We start from the raw sequence: 14,178 nt of genomic DNA, 5'->3' as shown, positions 1-14,178 counted from the left end.
CAATTTAATCTGTCCCTTTTGCTCATTTTTAAGTAAGTTTTTTTTTCTTATTCATGAGTTTTGAGAATTTATTATTCAGGGTGTATGTCCTTTATTAGATATATGTTTTACATGTATTTTCTCCCATTCTCTGGCTTATCTTAACAATACCTTGTCAAGAGAAGTTTTTACTTTTGAAGACATTCAGCATATCAGGTTTTTTTTTTTTTTTCCTTCCTTTTATGGTTCATGCCTTTGGTGTCATGTCTAGAAATTTTTACCCAACCCAAGGTCACAGAGATTTTCTTCTGTTTTCTTTTAAAAGCTTTATAGTTTTAGGTTTTAATTTAGACCTTTGATTCATTTTGAGTTAAAATTTTTATGTATAGTATGAAGTGTGGATCAAGATTCATTCTTTTAAACAAATGAATGTCCATTTTTTCTCGTACGTACTGTTTGTTGATAAGATTGTACTTTAACCATTGAATTGTCTTTGCACCTTTTTTGAAAATGAATTGACCATATATGTGGCTCTGTTTCTGGACTTTCTATTCTTTTGATGTGTGTGTGTGTGTGTGTGTGTATCCTTTTGTCAACACTGTTCTTTTGTCTTGATTACTATATCTTTATAGTAAGTCCTGAAATCAGGTACTTTGAGTCCTCCAAACCTCCCTCGCCCCTCACAGGATTCAGAGAATTGAAATTTTCAATTAAGGCATAAAGAAAAAAAGTTGAACATGAGCTTAATGACACCACCCAAAGACAGGTTGATGTTAACAGTTAATTCTTTTTCACTTTGCACATAAAATTCTGTTTCATAGTTATTTTCACTCTCTGAAATTTGTGCTTTAGAGTATAAAGTTCCAGCAAATAACTCAAGGTTTACATTATAGGCACCAGTCAGAAGACAAATGAAAGCTAAGCAGCCCAGTGCACAGGCCTATGGTGTGACCAGTTCAACAGCTCGGAGGATATTGCAGTCCTTGGAAAAGATGTCAAGTCCTCTAGCGGTAAGTTTTTAAAATCACAATTAGACTCAGGAATATAGCAAAATTTAAGCTTAGTGAGAAATCTTAATTTCGTTATTTCAACATTAACAGGATGCAAAAAGAATTCCATCTGTTTTTTCTTCTCTGAATTCTGTAAGTTGACTTTTAAATCTTTAAAGAGGTATGTTTTCACATGTTGGTGATACCATATTTTTCAGTTTCCCGTCCATTCTAATGGTATTTTATTTATTTAGCCTCTTGATAGGAGTGGGATGGATACCACCACAGACTTTCAGGCCAAAAGGGAAAAGGTAAGCCTTCTTTAGCATTTATCTAAGGTACTGGCAGTTTTATATGTATTTTTAAGTTGGCGAATACATAAATTGGCTTTAGTTGATGGTCATTAGGGAACCTGTTTGAAAAAAATGGACTTTTTTTTTTTTAACTTGGATTTTGCAGTTTCTTGTGAGGGCCTTAGCACATGCTGTATATGTAGTAGATGGTATATATTAATTATATCTTGGCATTTCCATTTTCAGTATCCTGGCAGTCTTTTTTTTTAATAATTGATTTACAGTATTGTGTTAGTTTCAGGTATACAGCAGAGTGAATCAGTTATGCATATACATGTATTCCCTCTTTTTTTAGGTTCTTTTCCCATATAGGTTGTTACAGAGTCTTGAGTTCCCTGTGCTGTACAGTAGGTTCTTATTAACTATTTTGTATATTTCTGGCTGTCTTTATATGAGTAACTCTTATCTTTTGATAAATGAAGATAGGCGTGAACAGAGCTTGACATGTTTAATTAGCAGTTCAATGAACTAAAGTTCTCATTGAACATAGTTACTTTGTAAGTTTTCCTCATAAACATGTCAAATCAGTTATGTGTGATAGGATTTCCAGTTTGCATAACTTCTTCCATCAGTCAGCCAAGACAGCAGAGCTAATGAAAAATGTAATAGTTATATCTTGATAAACCTTTTTATCACATTCTATTTGGTTAAAATTAGTTTGGGGTTTTATTGTGGGAAATGCTTGATAGTTAAGGTTAAAGAGGTATAATTTTTGTCAGTTATATTTATGTATAAGTGCCCTTAAGGGAAAGCAGATTCCCACATAATTCCTTGTAAAGCATTTATTACACCACCAGGTTCCCTCAGGAGTAATTGATTAAAATTATCATAAATCTCTGAATTAATTGTAGGAACTGTGTTCAAGATACTGGTAAATGACAATTATTTTACTGCAGTTCTGATGCAGAAAAGAAAATATTAATTGAGCTTTTTCTTGGGATAGCATTATTTCTCAGTTTTTAGTATTACCTTATGGCTCAGCTGGTAAAGAATCCTCCTGCAGTGTGGGAGATCTGGGTTCGATCCCTGGGTTGGGAAGATCCCGGAGAAGGGAAAAGCTACCCACTCCAGTATTCTGCCCTGGGGAATTCCATAGACTGTATAGTCCGTTGGGTCGCAAAGAGGTGGACTCGACTGAGACTTTCCCTTTCAGACATTTGTAATAAAGCAAGAGGGAATTCATTATTGGCTGCTGTAATCGGATTAAGTTAAGCCATTATCTGCTTTTCTGTGACTCATTTATATCAGATTGTTTAAAAAGAAGTAAAATTTTAAAATTATGTCATAAGAGAAGTCCTCATCAACAAAAATTTTATTAGTGATTGAGTATAGTATAAGTTGATGGGGTTGCAAGAGTCTGACACAACAAGTAAATGACGACAACAGTAGTTTCAGTAAAATTTTGGTAGCGAATGCTAGGAAATATAAAGGCCAGGATACAGTATTGTTGTTCAGGTTTCACAGTTGCAATCAGAACAGTCTACAAAATAGACTTTCTCATTGAATTGTAGGATCACATTTGTGATGAGGATTTAGGGAAGAGCTAGGGACTAGATGGAGGCTTTGCCCTGGAAACCAACATTGTTCACAGCTGCTGCTGGGTGAAAGGACTGTATTCATAGTATTATAATCTTTGGACAAAGTAGAAGCCCTTGGCTTTATAGTCATCTCACACCAACTGGAGTTTTGCTGTGTTTCAGTGTACCAAAAGACGTTGACATAACACTTGTGTTCTTCGATAACAAAGCCAGTTCATCTTAAGATTTGGAATTCTTCACTGTGCTTTACTAATTAGACTTAAATTGTAAAGACTTGGTTTTTAAATAACAATGGAGGACAGTTTACTTGGAGAGATTTGCACACATTTTAAGCAATTAAAGTTTTCATAGCTGCTGCTGCTGAGTCGCTTCGGTTGTGTCCGACTCTGTGCGACCCCATAGACGGCAGCCCACCAGGCTCCCCCGTACCTGGGATTCTCCAGGCAAGAACACTGGAGTGGGCTGCCATTTCCTTCTCCAATGCATGAAAGTGAAAAGTGAAAGTGAAGTCGCTCAGTCATGTCCGACTCTTAGTGACCCCATGGACTGCAGCCTACCAGGCTCCTCCGTCCCTGGGATTCTCCAGGCAAGAGTACTGGAGTGGGTCGCCTAGTTAAATATTTATAAGTGAAGAAAATATAGATAGTAATTTGGGGAAAATGTGGCAAAATCAATTTTGGTTCATATATTTGAAATTCATCCTGTAAAAGCTTAGAGTATTCAAAATGCTCTGTAGAAGTTTCCTTGTGTGTGTCACATGTGTGTGAAGTCATTAAGTTTAGAATAAAATAGTCGGTGAAACCATTTTGAAAGTATATGTATATATAGGTATATGTCTAAATAAATTCGTACTTACATAGATTAATAATATCAATGTTAATACACATTCGTTTACTTTTAGTTTTTCCTCTTAGTGTTTGTTTGCACCCACTGTGTATTTCTCTAGAACTAGGTACTCATAGTCTCTCGGTTATATTAGCTATTGTCAAATAATTTTTAGACATTCGTGGCTGGTATATGAAAATAAAAGTTTGTCTTTGATTTCTGCCTCTCTCTAAGGTGGACTCTCAGTACCCCCCTGTTCAGAGACTCATGATCCCAAAGCCAGTTTCCATAGCAGCAAATCGAACTGTTTATTTTAAACCATCTTTGACTCCATCTGGTGAATTAAGGAAGACTAATCAAAGAATAGATAAAAAGTACAGTGTGAGTATGTGTTTATTTTCACTAGTCTTTGAGTATTGATTAAAATAAATAACACATTGTAAAGTACAATTATTTACTATTGCAGTCTAGCAACTAGATAATGCGTGAAGTTTGTGAATTAGTGATTATGAATTGGTATGGCTTTTAATGGTTGACACCTTGGTCATATCCTGAATTAGTGTTTACTAGCAAGCATTGTTTATATTAAATAATTTTGCCACACTACCTTTATTTGTGTGTTTTGTCTGCGTTGTTGAGCTATTTGAAAATTTCAGGTATCATGACTGTTCACCCAGAGTACTTTGGTATACTATATGATACACTAATATCTCCTATGTTACCATGTTTAAGAAAGTTAATGTCAGTTCCTTCCTAATATTATCTAATAATCTAGTTCATATGTTGTTTATAGCTGCTGCTTTTTTGCCACTGCTCAGCTTGTGTGATCTTAATTCCCCAACCAGGGATTGAACCCTGGGGCTCTGGCAGTAAAAGTACCGAGTCCTAACCACTGGACAGCCAGGGAATTCCCTATAGCTGCTTTTTTGAGCCGGTATCCAAACAAGTGTATTACTTGTGGTTTTGTCTTTCTAGACCTCAAATCTTTACCCTCACCACACTGTTTTTATTCTTATGTTGCTTCTGTATTGAGATGTGATTCTCATACCTTGCCATTCACCTTAGAGTTTATAGCTCAGTGGATTTAGTGCATTTACAGTTGTTCGTCTGTGTCACTAGTCAGTTTCAGAACATTCTTATCGTCCTCTCCCCCACATCTCATATCCATTAGTAGTCACTTCTCACCTCTCCACCTCCAGCCTGAGGCAGCCATTTATCTTTCTCTTTAGATTTACTTATCTGGACATTTCGTATATATGAAATCTTAAAATAAGTAGTTCTTAGTGTTTGGCTTATTTCATATTTTCATCATTAGCATGATGTTTTTAGGTTCACCTCATATCAGAACATTGTTCCTTTTTATTGCTGAATAATATTTCATTGTTTAGATGTAGTGATTTTTTGAGGGACATTTGGGTCCTTTTCACTTTTTCACTGTAATGAATAATATTGCAATGAACTTTGATACAAGTGCCAGTTTTTTTGTGGACATTGATATTCATTTCTCTTGGGTCTTATACCTTGGAGTAGAATTGCTAGGCACATTGGTATTTGAAAAGGCCAGATCATTTGTCTTCTACTTTGTCTCATGTCCTGGGTCTGTCTGTTTTCCTGTGTCATTTAACTAAAGTGTGTTCTTTTTCCATTTATAAAACATCTTCCTATTTGTGCCTTTGTTGGTTTAAGCTCGTTGAATCTTCATGGCAACTCAATTTCTTGAAAAATTTCAAACTGAAATTGAGAGAATAGTACAATACAGTATTTACCTATTTGCTTTAACTTGACTCACCAGTCTTTAACATTTTGTCATATTTGCTTTATCAGACTTTAAAAAATAATTTGAACATAATTTTGGACTTGCATGAAAAATCTTAAGAAGTCCACATTTTACTACATTTCCTTTATCTTTTTCTGTTTCTACAAACAAGAAATTCCCTCACATACCTGAAGAAGTTACCCAAACCAGAAAGAAACTTATCATCAATACAATACTGTTAATTGCAAATTTTGTTAGGATGCCAGTTGTCCCAAAAGAACAAAAATGGAAGATTATGTGTTAAATTTGTCAAATATCTTTATCTCCTTTAGTCTAGAACAGTTTTTTTGGTTTTGGGGGGGTTTGTTTTTGGTATTTCATAACATTGATATTTCTGAAGGAGTACAAGGATGTTTGTTTGCTCATGATTAGATTCTGGTTGGAGAAAGAAATGGCAACCCACTCCAGTGTTCTTACCTGGAGAATCCCAGGGATGGGGGAACCTGGTGGGCTGCCGTCTATGGGATCGCACAGAGTTGGACACGACTAAAGCGACTTAGCAGCAGCAGCAGCAGATTCTGGTTAGGCACTTTCGGTAGTAATACCACAGAACAAATTCTGAACTCTTCTCAGTATCATAATATCCGGCAGTTTCTGCCAGTTTGTCCTGCACTGATACTGTGATCAGCAGTTTAGGTGGTGTCAATGGGATTTCTTCACTGTGAAATTGCTAGTATTGTACCTTTTATAACTAATAAGATAGCTTTAAGAGTATAAATATCCTTTTTACCCACCACTGTTAGCAGTTTTGATGATATTTGCCTGAATCTTTTATTTGTAGATGCCAAATGGTGGTTTTCTAATTCTACTATTTCTTCTACCTTTATGAAGTTGGTTTTCTACTGTAGGAAGTTTTCTCTATGTATGTATTTCTCTATGTATTTATTTAAGTCAGTGTGAATTCTTAAATTTGATAAGATTGTAATCTTTTATTAGGATTATTTATTTTGATGTTCACTGTCCCATATTTGGCCTTTGAACCGGCTCATGTCCTTTTAATATTTTCACATCATTTTTCAAGCACTTAGTTGCTTTTTAATATTATAAAACAACCCAGGCTCATCTTGTGAGTTTTCAGCCCCAGCCCTGAAATCAGCCAGTTCTCCAAGGAACCCTCATTCCTTTAGATGGAAGAACTCTTTAAGTTGCAGAGAATCATTTCAAAAGGACCGTCAGTGTAAATTTGATTGCACATTTAATAGGCCATAAGTAAAATATTTGTGTGGTTGATAATGTGTATTAAATTTGTATGCTACAGTTTTGTTTAAAAGACAGTTGTGCTTATTATCAGTTTGTGTATAATCACACTGTAACTCTTGGTCATCATTCAGGTGACAGGGTATGAGTTGTAGATTTTAAAATTCATTAAACAACTGTCAAATTCCTGACACCAAATATTAAAGTTCACGGATAAAAAGGTGGTGTTAAAATTAAATAAGCAGCTATATAAATATGTTATATTCCTTTTTTTTTAGACTGATTATGAAAAAAATACTACACCAGGACAAAATAGAGAGCAACAAGAAAGGTATTGTCATCTTTATAGTGAAGCTTCTTTATATTTTTTGTAAGGCCTATATTTGATTTGTATCTGCCTTCTTGAAGATTAAGAAGTTTAAAGAAATAGAAATCTACACATAGAAATCTGTGAGCTTTTAAAATCACATTCAGCTGAACATTTATTTTCTTAATTGTTGACAGATCTTTTTTTTTTTTTTTTTAATATTAACAAGTTATGGACCAGAGTAATATTTCATTTGTTTTAATTTTCTTTTTCTTTGCCTAGTGGCTTTTCTTATCCAAATTTCAGTATGTCTGCAGCCAATGGTTTATCTCCTGGAGTAGGTGGTGGAGGTGGCAAGATGAGGCGAGAGAGAACACGTGTTGTGGCATCTAAACCTCAAGAGAAGGAGGTAAGGTTATGCTCTTTGACATATATTTTGAAGTATCTTAATACCTTGAAGTTTATTATTAAAAGTTTTGATGCGGTGATGAGGGACCCACCTGGAGATCCCTTGGAAGGATGAGGTTAGGGGAGACCCAGCATAGGAATTATCTACCATTGAAACAGTTCCTTAAAAGTGTGTGTATGTTTTAAACTATCAGGCTTTTTAAACCGTCTTCACTGTGACCTAATCTAATACCTTAAATTTCTTGGGTATCCCTAGTCTAAAGCCATAATTTTTCAAATAAAACTATTGCAATTGAAATTATTTGACCCTTGAAATAACTCTTATGTAGTTTGGTTTTGCCCATTCCTGAAACATGATGTGTTTGTCTCATGGGCCTTTTCCTTATTATTTGTAAAATATATCAGTCTTGCAAAAAATAGCAGGTTTTCCCTGTTACGTATTTATCCAGTATGAAGACTCAGCACAGCCCATTCTGCAGGTGCCTTTGGGTTGATTCCTGTACACGCCAGTGTGAGCATGTATGCACATCTCCCCCAGTACACGTGTAGGACTTCTCCAGGCTACTTGTCTGGGAATGGAATTGTTGGATTGTGGGGGATGATACACATCTTGCCTTATTGCTCTTCAGGGTACTTTTACAGTTTAATGCTTCCACATAACAGGTAGATCTGGTTTTCCTTTATTTTTACCAGTACTTGATTTTGTTTTTCTTTTTAATATTAATGTTATGAATGTGAAGTGGTATGCCATTGGATTTTTAATTTGCATTTCCTTCTTTACTAGGGTGAGGAGACATCTTTTTGTGAGTTTCTTGGCCATTTTGCATTTTCTCTTGATCCATTTTTTTCCCCTTTGGGTTATTTCTTTTACTGGGAAGAATTCTTTATGTATACTGAACATGAAAGTTTGAAAACCATAAGGACTCACTGAAGATTGGTTAAATTAACTTTTCTGTTTAGGTTGCACTGTATATTTTCTAACTACATTGAGTTGCATCTGGGTCCATTTCAGTCTTCTGTAAATCAGTTTCAGCCTGGCTAAATCTTTGAAGTTATGTATATCGTACTTTGATTTGTGCTTTTTTTCTAATTGAAATTGTATTTGTGACTTTCTCATTGACCCATGAGGAATTAGGAGTATGTTTTTAGGTTTTTAAGTAGGAGGTCTTCTGTTGACTGTGAAATTAATGTTTTGATTGAAATTGCTCTGTGTGTGTGTGTTTCCTTCGTATCTATTGGTATTTTGTTTTGCAGCCTTGCTTAGAGTGAGAGGTCTGTGTTTTTCTTTTTTTCTTTTTTTTTTTTTAATCTCCCCTTTTCCAGTATAAGAGTCCTGCGTTTGTGCCTCTCTGACTTATCAGAAGCTTGACTTTGGCAGTTTGGGCTTTCTGCCATATGCCTGTTGGGTTCTGATATTTGAGATCATGCTGGGGACCTTGGCTCAGTTACGGGTCTTGAGACTTTGCCCTTAGGTTCTACTTGTTGCTGCGCTAGAGTGTGGGGAAGGGAGGGGATGTGTTACTGCATTACAACATCTTAAAAATAAAGTTGATCATGTAGCATATAAAATTTTGTACTTAGAAAATTTTTCTTTTCTGCTTGAAACTCTTTATGTAGATTTGATTCATTACATTTAGAAAATGAGTTATTTGCCTTGCCCATGTATACGTAACAAAGTGAGTATCTCATTCATAAAGGATTAGATAGTTCTTTAGAAAAGCTTTTATATTTCTTGGTAAAATGTGTGGCCCCACCTTCTTAAAAGTTTATCCTGATAAGAGGAAAGCATTAGCTTGGTTTAGTGTTTACCAGGTGACAGATTGGGAGTTTTATTTCCCTTTAGTTTCTATTTTTAAAGATACAGTTTCTAAGATCTTCAGCTGTAGCTTAGACTGATCTATATAGCTCAATTTTAGCTGTCTTGCAGATAGGTATGTGTTTAATATAACTTTGCTGTTTTGAGACATTTGGAGGGGGGTTAAAAATTTGTTGACTTTTACTATCTGGTTTACTAAATGTGAGGAGTTTTATGAAAATCACAGCCCCTTTATCACCTTCTCCCTTCTCTGGACCCCCTCTCCATTCCTGCCCACTGCTGGTTTTGCACCCCAGGATGCCTCCCCTGACCTGTCTGTCCCTGCTTTGTTCCACTCAAGTTACAGTCTCCACATTTCTGAGGAAAGAGATACTAATAATGAGTGGCTGCCCAAGTTGGTTGCCTAGTCTGTGGGGTTTTTTCCCCCCAAACTTTTCATTTTATATTGGAATACTGCTGATTTACATAATGTTGGGATAGTCTCAGGTAGACAGCAACAGTAGACATGAAGTCCTGAGGTTATATATATTTAACTTTTTAAGTAACTGACAGACTTACTTTCCCCAAAGTAATTGTAACATCAATGGATGGGGCTTTTGTTACTCTACATCTTTATCAATAGTTGATTGTCATCTTTTAAATTTTAGCCATTCTGCTTTGTGTATGACGATGTCTCATTGTAATTTTAATTTGCCTTTCCCTCTTGCTTAATATTTTGTTCTTGTTTATGTGTTTATTGGCCATAATATCTTCCTTTGAGAAGTGTTAATTTAGAACTTTTGGTCTTTTAAAAATAGGGTTGTCTTACTATTATTCAGTTGTAGGAACTCTATAAATTTTAGATCCAAGTACTTTGTCAAGATACGTGTCTTACAAATATTTACTCTCTGTCTGACTTGCCTATTCCTTTTCCTAACAGTGTCTTCTGATGAGCAGATGTTCTAACTTTTATGAAGTCTGAACTTAAACATTTTCCCATTATATTTACTGTTTGTATCCTAAGAAACCTATCCCTGTCTACAAAAAAAGTCTTCCTGTGTTTTCCTCTAGAAGATTTATAGTGGTGTTTCTGTGAGAAGATTTTCCTAGTTTTCTTTTTGATTTCGTATATGATCCATAGATTATTTAGAAGTGGGTTTAGTCATGACTTTAATGTTGTGAAATGCATTGAGACTTGTTGTAGCCCAGCACGTGGTCTGCCTCTTGAGTCTTGCCCATTGTGTATTCTGTGGTTGTTGAGTGTCAGATAAGATGACTGTAATAATTCTAACGTCATCTTTGTTCTTACTGAATTTTGCGGGGAGTAGGAAGGGAGGTATGTGTCTAGTAAATTGTTGAGATATGAGTTAAAAGTTTTCAGCTTTTACTTGGTGAGTTTGTCTTTTTCCTGTTAATTATATCAGTTTTTGCTTGTTTATCTTGAGGCCCTCATTGGTGTGTACACCTTATCTATGGTGGCCTCTCAGTAATTTACCCCTTTTAATATTACTAAATGTCCTTTAAAAAAGTCTTTGGAAATATTCTTTGTCTTGAAATCTACTTTATCTGGTATTTAATATAGCCAGCCACTCTGATACTAAAATATGCGTTCTTAGGGTTACTATTTGCAAGTTAAATTTTTGTCCATCCATTAACTTCCAATCTATTTATCTGTCTTTATGTTTAATGTAAGTAAATCTCTTACAGAGAGCATGTAATTGAGTCTTGCTTGCCCTTTTTTTAATTTTATAATTTGCATGTTTACTTATAAATAACATAATTACTGGTATGGTTGGATTAAGGTCTACCTTTTTTTATTTTCTATTTTCCCCATTTTTTTATTTCTCTCGTTCTTTTTGAAAGCTTCCTTCTTTTGGGTTAATTGGATATTTCTTAGCATTCCATTTTAATTATTTGTTGGTTTTATATCTCTGACCCTTCTAATAATTTACACAGTCCTCTTGAGATTATGGTGTCTTTAACTTTTTAAATTCTACTTTGTGTTAATATTGATCATTTCCTATAAGATTTAAGAATCTTGTAACTTTATAGTTTGATTTACCATCGCCTTTTCCTTGGTATTTTATCCTATATATCATTTATATTACATTTAGATATGCTGTAAATCCACAATATATTTTTGCTTTACATACTTAATGTGTATTTTAAAGAAACTAAGAGGAAGAGAAGTTTACTCACATATTCTCCACTTCTTCCAGAAATCTAAATCTCCATTTGGTATCATTTCCCTTCACCCTGAAGAACCTGTAGAGCAGGTTTTAGTTTTGTTTTATCCAAGTGCCTTTATTATACACCTGTAGTTTACACAGATTTGCTCTGCCAGAGATTTGGAGAGTTTATATGCAGACTTGGGACTCCCCTTCTGTGGCACTTCATCTCCCCTTATTTTCTAGCTACTGTGGTCACCCTAGTCTGTCCTTTGAATGCCTCAATCAACAGATTGGCAGTTTTCTTTGAATTTCAACTGTCCAACTGGTACCAACTCAAAGAGGACAAGAAACTCCTCCCTTCTTCTCAGTATCTTCTTCCCTCCAATATCTACTTGCTTTTGGTTGCTTTCTAATGTTTTCAGATGGTTGTTTTTAATATATTGTCAAGCATCTGTAATTGTTACTTGTCAGAGCATTGGTTAAATACAAGGTCTTCCACCATTAGCGAAAGTGGAACTCAATTTTTGTCTGTTCTAATATGGGTAATTTGAGATCTTTGCTTACATTGAAATAAAAACCGAAGCAGTTCACCAAACTCATCAGTACTGATGTTTAGAATGCTGATGTTACATGCCAAGACCAAAAGTGACTTTGTTTCATATTTAAACCACAACTCTGATATGTTAATTTTTTTTTTTTTTTTTCATTTTCACCAGCTAGGAAATTGGTACTGAGGACAGATAGGTTCACAAAGTCACATTTCTGGCTGGTGGCACAGCTGGGATTCAAATCTTGTTTAGTTTTTTCTTATTCAAGAGCCTACATTGTTAACACTGCATAGTGCTGCCTCGTCCCTGTTTATTCTGAATTTACATGTAACTATATCTGTTCTAGCTGAAAATAACGTTGATACAACAGAATGACACAAAAGATGAAATTTGTCATTATAAAATATGTTGTGTTTTAGGAAGTGGAAGTACCAGTATTACCGAAAATCTCTCTACCCATCACCAGTTCTTCACTGCCTACCTTCAATTTTAGTTCTTCTGTGATCACAACTTCCTCTCCATCACCCATTAGTCCTTCACAATCATTAACAAATAAGGTAAAAAAAACCCATTGTTCCATAGAGGTGCTTTTTGTTTTTTCTTTATTTTAAAAAAACTAACCTGATTAAATCAGTGCTTAATTTTCACTATGGGAATTAACAACTCAGAAATCTGAGAAAAACGGAAATAGCATTGGCTTTTTAAAAAAATGTACATCGTAATGGGAACATTCTTCAATTCTTATGAATGTATTGTAAGTCTGTTTTCAAACAATATTTCCATTGAAAATACTTTATTTTTGGTTAATAATGAATTTCTGCTTTTTTAAAAAATTTCTCAAGTAGGATTAACATCTTTAATCTGCTCCTAAAATTTGTTTGCTTTTTTCCTGACTTACTTTTTCTGAACATTTCTTATAGATGTTTATTTTTCTCCCTTAAGTAATTATCTCCCTCCAAGATCATGTATATTCCTCTTTGAAGAGGAAGCCAAATCTTATAACAGTTTCATGTTGAGTAGTTTTCAGAAATTAAAAGTGATTTTTTTTTTAATTTAAAAGGGAAAAAAATGCTTTTGGCTTCTTTGTAATTAATTTGCTTAAGGTCTATTTCACTGCCAATTTCTTTTTCTAAAAAGCTTTTTCTGTCATTTCTTTAATTTGAAAAACCAGGTACAAGTGACCTCTCCAAACAGCACTGGCAGCCCCTTGTTTAGATTTTCATCTCCAATTGTAAAATCTACTGAGTCAGATGTACTACCTCCGTCATCTGTAAGTAGCAAGCAAAGAGTGTTGCATATTGATTGATTCCAAAGGCATACTGTATTTTTAAGCTGTAATTTACCATTGCTGGTAAGAAATGCCATTTTTCTTACCAAAAAAATTCCAATGTACAGAAAACTTTGAACATCTATACACAAAATATATGTGTATATATATATGTATGCATCTTCTCATGTACCATTTGGAAGTTAGGATGGAGATATTTTGGTATCCTTAATTTTCTTTGTATCCCCTAAGAAAAAAGATACTTTTTGCATACCCATAATACAGTTGTCATACCCCAAAAAATGTAACATGATGTTAATAGTAACATAGTGTGCACATTCAGATTTACCCATCAGCCTCAGACTCTCGTTTAATTGCTGTTTTGTTTCTCTTGGTACCGGATCCAGTTACAATTAAGACTTAGCAACTAAGTCATATTGCATTAAGTTAGCATGTCTCTTAGATTGGCTTTAATCTAGAAAAGTTGGAAGGTTTTATGTGCCACTATATATTTGTTTCTTCATAGTAAATATTTTGAGTAAGAGTGGTATATAAGTTGGAGACTTCCTTGGTGGCCAGTGGCTGGGACCCCGCCTGCCAGCCTGCGGCCCCTCCACCCAGTGCAGAGGGCCCAGGCTCGGGCCCTGGTTGAAGAACTGGATCCCACATAGCACAACTGAAACCCAGCACAGCTAAATACATAAATATTAAAAAAAAATAGTACATAAGTTTGATGTTCTAGTTGCCCCATCTCTATTTGGCATGTGTATCATTTAAATATGTTCAGTTCAGTTCAGTCACTCAGTCGTGTCTGACTCTTTGCGACCCCATGAATCGCAGCACACCAGGCCTCACAGTCAATCACCAACTCCCAGCGTTCACTCAGACTCAAGTCCATCGAGTCAGTGATGCCATCCAGCCATCTCATCCTCTGTCGCTGTCTTCTCCTCTTGCCCCCAATCCCTCCCAGCATCAGAGTCTTTTC

General features: G+C 35.0%; 1 protein-coding gene across 1 annotated transcript in view; it reads left to right on the top strand.

The window, feature by feature from the left end:
• NUP153 (nucleoporin 153kDa) overlaps positions 1-14,178 on the top strand; it is a 72,250-nt gene that overhangs the window by 24,650 nt on the left and 33,422 nt on the right. The window contains exons 7-14 of the mRNA XM_010848832.1: positions 873-989; positions 1,080-1,121; positions 1,223-1,279; positions 3,919-4,065; positions 6,976-7,028; positions 7,287-7,413; positions 12,346-12,483; positions 13,098-13,196. Coding sequence (XP_010847134.1) covers positions 873-989; positions 1,080-1,121; positions 1,223-1,279; positions 3,919-4,065; positions 6,976-7,028; positions 7,287-7,413; positions 12,346-12,483; positions 13,098-13,196 — 780 coding nt within the window. The remainder of the gene's footprint in view (positions 1-872; positions 990-1,079; positions 1,122-1,222; positions 1,280-3,918; positions 4,066-6,975; positions 7,029-7,286; positions 7,414-12,345; positions 12,484-13,097; positions 13,197-14,178) is intronic.

This window comes from Bison bison, unplaced genomic scaffold, assembly GCF_000754665.1.
Source record: "Bison bison bison isolate TAMUID 2011002044 unplaced genomic scaffold, Bison_UMD1.0 scf7180017864274, whole genome shotgun sequence".
Lineage (NCBI taxonomy): Eukaryota > Metazoa > Chordata > Mammalia > Artiodactyla > Bovidae > Bison > Bison bison.
This window is presented reverse-complemented; position numbering and strand designations above follow the sequence as displayed.